Genomic DNA, 13046 nt, shown 5'->3' with positions numbered 1-13046 from the left:
TTATACCTGCTAATAGAGTAAACCTGATCAACTTGGCATGCAACTTCAAGACTCTTATTACAAAGGTTATTTTATGATTTCCTCTTTCATATGCATGTGTTTCCACATATCAGCAACAATGCAAATTATTATAAATATATCCAATTTGAAACTCATGCAAGCTTAAGACGTTCGCATTTGTATGAAATAAGGTTCTTTGGTACCGCGCCCAAGTGGAACGCTAATAATGAACCTCTCTGTCCCATGAAAACATGATTTTGTTGCTTTAAAGTCTATTTTCACAAAGAGAAAAGCATAGTCTCCAAGAGTGAGTAAAAAGCAGCGGAAAACTGAAAGGGATGCCGCGAGGGAGTCTATGTAACCTAGATAGAGCAACAATGGAGAAAACACGTGCTTGCTCTGAAATTGAAAATGAAATTAGTGAACTAGGGATAAAAGCTGAAGCGATTATAGATGTGGATTCAGGATGTTGAAACTTTTCCAAACTCAATGTGAATCAATGAATGAAGGAATTTGGATTTGGAAATAACAGATCAAAAAGTTAATTAGGTCAAAAGACCTCTGAAGAGTTTATGTGCAGTCTGTTATTAAAGCTAAAGACATTTGTTCTCTTCAATTCTAGGCACTTGAAACCTTACAAAAGAGAAAATAATCATAAAAAGCCGATTTATGTTACTGCACCATAGAGGATGTTTCATTTTGGGCAATTGCTCTTATGATGGATCTTGAAGATTCATAGGTTAATGGCTTGAGGATCCGTTTGAATTGAGTCAAAGCAATAAAAACCTCTAAAGTTTCTGAAAGTTTAATTTCAGTGTTCATGATTGTGCCTCTTGTGAATTGAGTGAACAAGGAATCTAACGCATTTAAATTGTGACTTGAAGAATAGTTCCCTACAGCTGTTGTTCCTGGTAGTTTGAATTCAGTAAGTTGGTGAATCAAATTGTAATCGTAATCTTCAATGTTAACTGAATGCAGTATTATAAACGTAAAGAATCAGTCCTAATGAACAGAAAGAAGAAAGAGAAAAGAAAAGGGTTCTAGATTTTGTTTTTGGTACAGGTATTTTAGCTGTGTTATACTGTTACCCAATCAATCAAAGATGGTATGTTTTCATATACTAATGCCTGTGTCATTTCGTGTGGATAGCTGCATTTCTGTTTGAATTTCAAAATATCTGGTCCTTTCACTTGTATAAACATGAGCTATGATGGTAATTTGGAGGTTACTGAATTATAATCAAAATTAGATACAAGTGATTTACTGGTTAAACTCTCTGTTCTGGTGTCTTTTAATGCTCTAAACTGCTGTCATTCAGATAATTAGTGATCTTTTTTCTTTTCTTTGTGTAAATCAAAGGATTAGATTATGCTATTGTTATTAATGGAAACTTTCAAATACACGATGACCTATTTTCCTGTATGCATTATGCACTTATTTTTGGTTTCATCTTTTTCATAAATGAGAGGAACAAGAGAAAGATGATTAGAACAAATACTTTTCTTTACTCAACACTTATTGATGACTGAAGGTTCATAGATCATTAATTGACTAATATGAACAGCAAATTCAAAATCGATAGCTAACTCACATTGCTAAAGATGCTCTGAGTATTAAAAATATTATTCACTTAGATTCTATCTGAAAAACTTAGCTATATTCTGTTCTCGATGAATTTCACAGTGTCTCCAAAAGTCTATTGTGCATGCAAGTCCGCCTAGTTTTTTACAGGAGCTTAGTCAGGGGCCCTACTTCTGAAAAATGAAAGATGTCACAGTCTTTGCAGCAATATCATGACGGTGCAAAGATGCACATAACCTCAACTGACTTATGAAATGTTGAAGCCAAGTCCAAATTGAGCTGAATCCACCTGCAAGTCAAGTATTGGGTTTGTTGTTTGGTTGCTTTTTAATGATAACCACTTTCTTATACAATAGTAAGCCCGTTCAGCAAGCAACCTCTTATCAAGAATGTATATCCCTTGCTTTAAAACATTCCATATTGGTGATTGTATAACCTTTTTGTCAACTTGATGCTTCTTGCTTTAAAACGGTCCACTGTTGGTGATTGTATTGTTTCTATATTTTATGTTCTTCTGTAATATTAATTGTAGTTTAACTAGTTGTGCATCTTGTATGCTCCCTTATGATGTTTTCTGCCTTGATAAATAAACCTAAGATTCAAGGATGGAAAGGAAGTGTATTTACGGTGTTAGGATCTCTTGGAAGTATTTGTACACTGCATAAGCTCTTTTTCTACAGCTTATAAAGATGTAGCAATACATATCTGAAAATACAACAAGAATTGGAAAAACACACTGAGAATCTATTCCTCTTCCCCACAATGATGGCTAAAGGTGTTTCTCCAACAGTTCTGTTAAAAGCAGCTCTGTTGCTTCTCTCACTTGGGGCTGAAAGCCTGCAGTATTGCAAGCGAAACAGTTAGTAGCAGCCAATTTTAATATTATATGGCCTATTCAATTTCTATGCATAATTTAGGTTTATCTGATGCCTGAATTCTAATTTTCACTTACAGCGAAGATGGTGGCATGACCAGGATCAGCAAGGTGAGCAAAGAGGTTGTCAATGGGTCCTGTTCCAGTGTAGATGTGTTGGAACCATGCTCCCATCACCGCCAACATTGCCAATCGTCCATTCTTGATCTCCTTTGTTCTCAACTCCTTAACCTTTTCTGGCGATCCGGAGCCCCATCCGAGTGGGTCGAACCATAGCCCACCAGGGTATCCAACATCTGTTCCGGTGAGCTTGTTGTTGGGGAAGATGGGATCGGTATTCACACATCCAGGCTTGATGATGTCGGCCCATCTTCTTCCCTCAGCCCAGCCAATGAGAATCAACTCAATGATGAAGAGCGTTGTTGTGTCGGTAAAGTACTCTAGTTCACCGGCAGTGTACCATGAAGGGGTGTTTAGAATGCCAATCTTGGTGAGAAACTCGGGGATGAAAATGCCCGCAGCACCTAACATGGCCCATCTGCAGTGCACAAGCTCCGCTTGCTGGTTCCATTTCAAGCTCTCCGGGTCAGATCCTATAAAAATACATACATTTTTATTGGTTTGAATTTAGCAAGTGTAAACAAAAGCTCTAGCTTTAACTGACATATATTGAGTTACCTAGGCCAAGAGGATCAAAGCCGAAGTCTCCTGGAAGGCTGCATAGCCGGATTTATATCAGATATTAGAGCCATATTCATCAAGCGCCTCTGTTTATAGAAGAAAATTGTTCATATATCGAAGAAATGTGGATCATCACCAAACCTGCCATCAAGCCATGGGGGAGGGGTGCTCCCGGGGAACCACAGTGGTCTGTCGGGATCGGCTGCAGCACAGACGGTGACCGATCTTGTGCCAGACGGGGCCGCAAACTTGCTTACTCTCAACTTTCTTCCTCCAAAGAAAGAAGCCTTAGTTGCTCCAACAATTGATCCACTTTTCTGGGAGCTGTAATGTGACTTGAGTTACGGTGCACAGATTACACCAAATGCGTATAAACACATGCATTCTTGATCAATTATTCACACACTAGTTGTACCTTGGATTGTCAACATAAAAACATGCATGATACATGCTTCTTGAGTTGCATGATACAAGCATGCCAATTCATTTCTTTGTTGGAGGTGTGAAGAGAGTTAAAGAAAAACTTGCCTTGGAGAGGAGAAGGCAACAGCAGCAGCAGCAATGGTTGATGAAGCACAGGCAGAGGCCATGTCGACTGATTCTCACAAGTGTTTGATGTGTGTTGTGGGGGTGTGTGTGAGAAGTGAGTTAAAGTATGAGGGAAAGGGGCTTATCTTGTAAGGATAGGAGTGTAGGAGTGTGATTGGCTGGTTGGGATGCCATGTAGCCCACCAGAATCTCATATCTTTCCCTCTATGCCTTGAATTCTTTCATCTTACCTGTGCAAATCTCAAACTGGTGGTGCACATTCTTCTCCTATGTGCCTTGTACTCATTTGCTGTCTCTCTCTACATCCTTGGGAAAGATTACACTTTGAGTCCAATCCAAGGGGTTGCAGATTTTTATTTTGTTTATTAATTTTCTTTTAAGCTCCAGATTTAAAAAATAATTTGGATATAAGACCTTTTCAGACACGATATTGATTCAGTCGATTGGTTGTTGACGTAAAAGTATCATTTCCGATCAAAGTTTTGATACTTGAAGTTAACTAAGGGCCGTATCCCACAGCATTAAGCCTCAATTAATTGATATATAGGTTTAAAGACCTCAATCTTCTTATCTCTACTCTAATATTTGGTACTCTTTCATCTTCATTTTCCCAACTTATCATCCATAAAGTTTATATCTTATTTTATTTTGGTCACTTTCGATGAATAAATTATTGAATTTTGAATTTTTTAAAAGTGACTATCGTACCCTTATAAAATTAAAATTTTATCTACCTTTTTTTTGTTTGAGGGGTTGAAATTAAATAAGATAAACTTTAGGAATGATAAGGTCATAAATAAAAATGAGGAACGAAGATGATCTTTTAAACACAAATTTAAGGGAATATTTATGACATTTTAAAATTAAGCAAAACAATATATGAGAGGAAAACAAAGGCAAAAAAATTGTTGTCATTTTCTGTTTTAGTTTAGGCCACTTATTAATTACCAAAGTTGTTATTCTCAACTCCTCACATTTCGTTAACAGTACAGATGGCTCGAAGAAAAAGAATACAAAAAAGAAAAAATATTAATGAAACTGAAATTGGGCCAAGTTGTTCGTTTCTTTCTTGGGCCAAATTAATGGATTTAAGCCCACTAAGAACTCACTTTTTCCTGCATCAAGGAGATAGTTTTTATTGGTTCTTATTCCAGCCCAATATGAGCCCAACCTTTTGTCTATGCCCGAGATGCAAACTACCAAGGCCTTGTTTGGTCTTTTATAATTAGATTGGATGGAAAAATTTAGTAGTGTCAAATCATATATATTTTATTTACATAAAATTTATAGTTATATTTTTTTATTAATTTAAAATTTTTAGCAATATCGTATCAAATCTGAAAAACATATTATTAATTTATAAATGACTGAAAATTGTTTATACATATGAAAATATATAAAAAAAAATATTAATGATTTAGGTAAGAATGATAGTAAAATATTTTCGCTGAGACTATATAAACAAAAACTGAAACCAAACACGGCGTTTAAAATGTTTTATAATGACACCTAATTTGTTTCTATTACAAACTTTCTATGTTTTCAACCATAATTATTTTCATCAGAACCATCACAGAATTTCGTGGACTCATAGCGTCGACGTCTAAAAAGATATTATTATTATTATTATTATTTTATCAAACAAAGAATCAGTGGATTGGATGGGAGGCTTGGTTTGTTGTTTGAGGTGATCTGTTTGTATTGCTAGATATATCAAAGTTCATTCGTTATTTAAAACGTAAAGAGTATTTGCGCACGCTTCAAAAAAGCGTTTTTCAGCTTATGACTTCCTAAAAGTACTTTTGAAGTGTCAGGGATGTCAGCTTCTATTTTTGAAACAGCTAAAAAAAATATTTTTAAATCAAAAGCTAGAAGCACCTTCGGGGGTGCTTTTAGCTGCTTTGGTTTTTTTGTAAACAAATCTAACTTTATTTTTTACTACTTTACCCTTATCATAATAATCCTGATCAATTTTTTACCGTTTTTAATTTATTTTTAAAATTGTATGTTTAAAGTTGATATCGGAGTTTTCAAATAATTTAAATTTTAACAATAATTAAATTTACACTTTTATATATTTAATATTTTAGTATTTTATGTTTTACGTGCTATATCATAATTATATTATTTTGTTCGTATATTATTATTTAATTAATTAATAAAATAATTATTTTTACAATCATGTAAGTTTTATTATTGTGTACGTATGAATGAACAATTATATTACTCAGTGGGAGTATTATTAAATTAAATATATTTTTGTACTATTTTTAAAAACATAAATATGAAATACTAATTGAAATAAAATTTATGATTTGTGAAAAAATAATTATTATTGACAAACAACAAGTGAAATAATAAGTAAAAATATAGTATTTTTTTAACACATAGGGATAAAACAATCTTTCATCAATTAAATTTATTTTATAAGTGATTTTTTTTCAAACACTATTCAATTTAGCTTTCATCTGCTTTTTATTTTTATATAAATACTACCCACTTTTGATTTGCTACAACTTTCAATTTTTTTTTTTTATAAAAATCTCTTTTTTAAAAGTAAAAGTTTTTGTAAATACCCCGGTAGAAGATAAGCATTGTTTAAAAGAGAGAGAGAGGGAGATGGATTATTCCTACATTATAAATAATTACGATTTTAAAACCAGTAGTAAATCGATACCTTTTATAACCTTCAGAGAAATTAATGTGAAAACTTATGTTTTCAATGTGGTTAATAAATATGTACCACGACTCTTAACTATGGCCGATGTTTGCCTCGACTATAGAAACAATAACTTTTAATTATTACACAATTATAATTAATTAGTATTTATTATGGACTTCCATTTCTAATCATAGTAATTAATCATAAAAAAAAAGTTGTTTCTTTTAGTGAAAATTTGTATCTTGCTACCTAATATGACACGCCAAGGAAACTAAACTAATAAGTGATGTGGGTTGCGACTCTAATGTCATCCGTTGCGCAATGTATTGTCAGTTCAATAGACTTAGTAATGAGTCTCAAGATTTTCTTCAAAAAAGGTCCCCCGCTGTATTGAAACTTATAAATCCTTTAAACTTTTCGTCTTTAATTGATATGTAACATGTGGCTATAATATAATTTAATGTTCATCTAAGAAACAAGAAAAAGAAGAGATAAGAATGGAAACCAAGAACATGAAATGGGCCATATTTCGTTTTAAATGGTCACCTGTTCTAACAAAAGCTACAAATATATTAACATCATGAAATTGAAAAATAATGATTTGAAGCAAAGTATTTGACCACACCACAAATGCAGCCATGTTGGTTTGGTGAGAGTGGATAAAGCCAAAAACAAACACAATGTCAATCCACAACTTCAATCTTATCCTCATTTTAGCCCACATATCAATCATTTCTCTCTCTTTTTTTTATTTATTAATAATTATAAATAAATTATAAAAATTTATCTCGATACATCAAATAATATTTCAACCCAATCAATTTATTTATATAACTAGCAATGATATATATATATAATGATATATAAATTATAATAACTCATATAAAGTGAGACAAATACCCGTACGTCTGATAGGATTTGAAATCTAACCTCAAACTTATTCATGAGACCTCAATCTTAGTCTTAATCACTGGACTAAAACATTATTAATATATCTATCATTTTTCTCTTCTTCCAATCATTAACTATTTAAATTAATCAACAATTTGGACACTTGAAATGAAAATTTTATATTCACTTATAAGACTTTGCTTTTGAATCATGCAACTGAGTTTGGATGGGGATCACATGCATGCATGCTGGTGTTCTCATGTTTGCTTACTAATTATGTCCATCCCACATTTAAATGATTGATACTACTAAGGAAAGATGTCTTTTTTTTTTTATGATTAATTATTTATGATTAAAAATAAAAAATAATAAATATTAATTAATTGCGATTGTAGAATATTTATTAATTGTTTTTTTTTATTTTAAAAAGATAACAACCATGTGATTGAAAATAAAACACTTTGCAACTTATGAGATTATTTTCCAGAATTTTGTAAGCAGTGTGATTGAAAATGTATTAAACGTAAATTACGGGACAAAAAAAATATAAGTTTTCATTTTAATTATTATATGCATCTTGAATTTTTATAAACAAAACAAAGCCAAAAAGGAATATATATAATTGAACTCTATAATTAATCAAAAGTGAGGGAAGAATGTGGTTTTATTTCCTACTAATAAAATCCAATTATCATAACATAACCTTAATTTTAAGGGCAATAAAGCAAGATCTTGTAATGATGATTAAAAACAAGTGATTACATGGCCTAATTAAGGCCTACTTAACAATAAATAAGCATGTTTTAAATTAATGTTAGCAATTAGGTAGAGATCCATACCCTATCAATCATGATACTTAATTACTAGGGTTTCATTCTCTTGTAGCTTTTGATGAAGCATGTGCTATAGGTTTAAGAATCATAATCAAGAATTAATGTTTCTCATTTAAATATATGAATCATTTATTATTCTTAATATTTATTTTGGGCCCTACATCCATGTTTGATCAAGATTCATGGGATTAGGTCTTGTGTTACATCTTACCATTGACAAAATATTTGAAAAATTTTCAGAAATATAAGATTAAAAAATAAGATATTAAAAGCTTATAAATTTTTTTAAAAAAAAGTAACGGGTTCTTGATTATCAGTGAGATTTTAACCAAAACATTCAGTTTTGACCACACTAAGACAAATATCAAGTGATAATTTTTTAATTGTCACTAAAAATATATGTTATGTAGTAAAAGTTTTGATCGGGTCATTATATAATTCTTAGTGACAAGAATTGTGTATATAATTGACACTATAGATAATTAGTGACACATTTACAGTGACAACTAATAATAATACAGTATAGTCTGATCTGTTGACACTGGATCGTTATTATATATGTGTTACTAATTGCCTCTAGTGACAATTTTATGCATTAATTTTCATGAATTTCCGAACAGGGTATATATAAAATATCAATTTTTTCTTAAAAAAAAAATTAATTTTAGATTTTTTTAAAAAAGTCTAAACGTAATTAACTGTTTTAACTGCCTGCGTTAATCGTTTCTCCCACTTTGATGGACAAAAGGTAAAAAGCCCACAATCATTTATAAACATCAATTATACACAATCACTGCACATCTTCTGCTCATGTCCTTGAAATGTTTCTTAACATAGTTGCTGGGTCAACAAGCCAAAGGCGCAGTCCTTCACATAATTGTGTTGTGTGGAAGAGACAATATCTACACATATAATGTCTGAAAAATTGATTGGTTTTGTTCTGAAATTACTACATGATGTAAATTTCTTGCAATATTATTAATTATACTATACAAGGTATATCTTGTCAACGTCTTACCAAAATCTCGAAACAATATATTTATGTTTTTTAAATAAGTTCTATATTCAATTTATTAATTGAAGGTTTTTATGATTCAGTCTCGGTATAATCTAAACCCTGATCTATACTAATATAAAAAAGAAAGACTCTCCACACTCACTAACGGGAGTTAATGACTCCACCGCACTGATTTTTTATGAAGCCAAAATTGCACTGCAACGGATGAGATAACTAACTTATTCAACTTTTACTTTAACTGATAAAATAGTTTACTTTTTCTTTCTTTCTTTATTATGTAATATTTTGGATAATATATTTTACTCTTATTTATATTATATTTTAAAACATAAAAGAAATATTTATTATATGCACACAAGAACGGAGTGCCACAATAACTAGTATATCATAAATTCACCGTGACCATTCAATTATTTTGGTGTCAGTTCACGTGAAATCATACCATTGCGAGAGATTTATAAATACAACCTGTCACGCAAGAGATATAACTTAAGACCTTCTGTTGTATTTATCTTATAATTTATTTGAATTAAGCATCGGAGGACTAACTCGATTTTCCAATACAATAACACTTGGTATGATTATTCATTATCTGCCCCAAACTGATGAGACCCACAGACATTATCATTTTGTTCACCTGTTTGTGTTTATCTTAGCAGCTTATCAATTATGTGTACGTATTTAAATAATGGGTTGATTTCAAGTAGGAAAAGAAAGTCTTATGTTGATTTTGATAAATATGATTTTGATGACTAAGTGTTTGAATTGAATTGAATGATGAGTGCATCAGAAGCAAAGGTTTGAAAGGGAAATACACTGTGGCTCAAAATTTGTTCCATTTTGTAAACACAACTGCCAACAATTATTGCTCAAGTCCTACCAAAAACAAGAAAGTTAGATTTAATTATATAAATATTTTTTTAAAATATGTTTTTTATATTATATAATTATAATTATAAATATATCCGTTATTCAGTTATAAAATCTTATACATGTACCTTTGAGGTACATTTTACTAAATTACTAATACCCCTTATGATGTGTATTTGTAATTTTATAGAAAACATGAAGCTTCATTGTAATTAGACGAACCTCGGAAAGTATCATCGTAATTTACCTAGTATTAAAGTGTAAATATGTGTTTGGATTAAAGATGAACAAATAATAGAATATTTAAAATTTTAATGAACTCTTTTAATTTTGGCCATTTTAATTATATACGTTATACTTTTAGACCCATAAGATAAGAGGTCCAACACTTTTAATCATTTGCTTTATGATATTTTCATAATAGTTTCAAAATTAATTTTTTTTTTACATATTTAGTTCTCAATGGTCACAAATTGAGAAAATTCGACACGTTTAGTCCTCTATTTTACTAGATTAATGAGACTAAACGTGTCAAGTTATTTAAATTTTGAACCATTTTGAAAATCTTGTAAAGCATAGGACAAATAATATCGAATTTTCTCAATTTTGGAACCATTTCAAAAATATCATAAAACAGAGCACTAAAAGCATTGAATCCCCCATTCTATAGAACTAAATATGTAATGTTTTTGCCTAAAATTATAGTCAGTAACTTCTTATAATTTCCATGAATTTATTTTATCCAAACACTTTAAAAATTTATTTTCAAAATAAAATCTGAATTAAATCGTATAAATTTTAGAAACATCATATGATAACATGTACGAATTTATAAGATGTATAAAAAAATTCCGTCGAACACCCTCTAACTACCCACTAAGTCATATTCGAACATGATTATGATAATAAAAAAATCTTACTTGAATCAGATTTAATCGAATCAAAACGATGGGCATAAATTTGCTACTCATGTTTGTTTCATTCACTTATTATTTTTGGTACGAAAGCCGTGCTACTTGAAATGAGCATTTTCATCATTTATGTGGGGGCAATATAGTCACAATAGCGTGTTCCTCAAGTCATTTGGGCCTATCCGAATCATAGAAGCCAAGCCTCAGCCCACTTTCATTCTAGAAAATAGTAATAATAATTAAAAATAAATAAATTACGTCCATACTTTTGAAAACTAAATCTAATTACATAAATATTATATGTTTTATATAAAATTACAGGTACATCTCTTAAAAAGATATTAGTATAATATAGTTCAGAAGGTATTTATGTAAAATTTTACAAATTAATAGAATGTGTACTTATCGTTATGACTATAGCTTTAAGCGATATATTTGTAATTTTGCAAAATTGAAAGAATGTTTGTGTAGTTAAAATTGAACTATTTTTAAAACTTTTAAAAAGTTCTTTTTTAACCTTAGTTATTGTAAAATTATTATTAATAAATTTTACAATCTTATTTTATTGAGAGACCAGTTTAAGAGGTTATATCTTTATTCAAATAAGTCCAAAATCTCAATCTGATACTTTTTTCAGATAGCTAACACTTGTAGCTTTTCAATGATATGTGATTGGCCATAACTATCTCTTGAATCCTGTTTTATCCTATAAATGGAGATCCTTATGCAGTCATTTAGGAGGATAAATATCTTGTACTCTCACACTAAACTATCTCGATTTTTTATCTTTAAACTTTTATTTCGTACGGCTTTTGTGACATTCTGATGGATTCTAAATTCATCTAATATGAAATTATTTTTTCAAATTCTTTCTCAACAATATCTATTGATTTATTAATTATTTATAAATACTCGATATTGATTTAAAAAAAAAAAAAACATCAATACAATACAATATTATATGTCTGTTTGGTTCTTGGAAAAGGTCAAATTGAGATAATTAAAAAACAAAATTAGAGAACCCTAGGTAGATCTGAATTGGGAAAAAAGTGAATATTAAAAGACATGATGGAAATAATTTCTAATTAAGGTTAGATACCGCCCTAACATCACCATGATGTCCAATCATCTGAATTAATTATTTTAAGGAAAACTTTGATGCTATATTCATTTGGCTATTGTTTAAGGCTCCGTTTGCTTGTTCTTATTGTTTTATCATAAATTTATGAATCATTGTTTATTTCTTTTTAATTAATTATATTTAAACCTCCTCTAAAAATAAAAATTATATTTTATCCCCAAATAACTTTTGAAATAACACTTTCACTCTATTCGAGATTTCTCCTTTTACAACTATACCCTTTCTATTAAAGTTTAATTTGTTTAAATTAAAACTGGGCAGAAAAATGAAATATACGGTTTCAAAGACAAAAAAGTATCCATTCACTTTTATTTATATCTCATTTAGCATTCATTTAAGTTACTGACAAATAAAATCATCTAAAAATACGAAATTATATCTTCTTCCAAGAGACTTCTGAAATTATATTTGCACCCCATCTGAGAATTTTTCATTTACAAACTGTCACCGTCCGATAGAATTGGATGAAAAATATCAACGCCTACATAAATTGTACGTCTCATTTAACACATCGTATAAATTATTGATAAATGTCATACACTTTATTTTACAATATCTCTAATCACATTATAAGTATTAATTAATGAACGTCACATTGTTATGATTTCATTGTCTTAAAATGTTTTCGTGTCAAGACAATAAAATTGAAGCAGGAAAAGATGGATAAGGAAAGCGCTCTTAACAGGGACATATATCTATATCTCATGACCAGTTATTAGTCAAAGAATGTCTGCAAATATTAGTGATTAATCACCTCTAAATATACATTAATTACGACAACTTTTTCACTTATCCAATAATTAATTTGGTGATGTATAGATCATTGTTTCCTAATATTATTGCCTGTTATTTTCATATATATATTTTTTAAAGCAATAGTAACTATCGCGGTAGTTTACTTTTTATTGATAAATAATATAATAAGATCAATTTAATTAGCATAATTAAGGCTAACAAATAGACGTTTCGTGCTAACAAAAAGTGCACGAAATATCATTAATATTCAAGATTGATGGGCACCTTTTTTTATTTTTT

The 13046-nt window shown here is 30.1% G+C and overlaps 1 protein-coding gene across 1 annotated transcript; it reads right to left on the bottom strand.

Annotated features, from left to right (window-relative positions):
* Positions 2180-3810, bottom strand: LOC105168418 (chlorophyll a-b binding protein, chloroplastic). Its single transcript, XM_011088487.2, has 5 exons — positions 3665-3810; positions 3278-3460; positions 3134-3171; positions 2534-3048; positions 2180-2418 (listed from the first exon to the last, which is right to left on the bottom strand). Exons 1-5 carry the CDS (start codon positions 3724-3726, stop codon positions 2401-2403), a joined length of 816 nt encoding a protein of 271 aa, XP_011086789.1. The 5' UTR covers positions 3727-3810; the 3' UTR covers positions 2180-2400.

This window comes from Sesamum indicum, linkage group LG8, assembly GCF_000512975.1.
Source record: "Sesamum indicum cultivar Zhongzhi No. 13 linkage group LG8, S_indicum_v1.0, whole genome shotgun sequence".
NCBI lineage: Eukaryota > Viridiplantae > Streptophyta > Magnoliopsida > Lamiales > Pedaliaceae > Sesamum > Sesamum indicum.
This window is presented reverse-complemented; position numbering and strand designations above follow the sequence as displayed.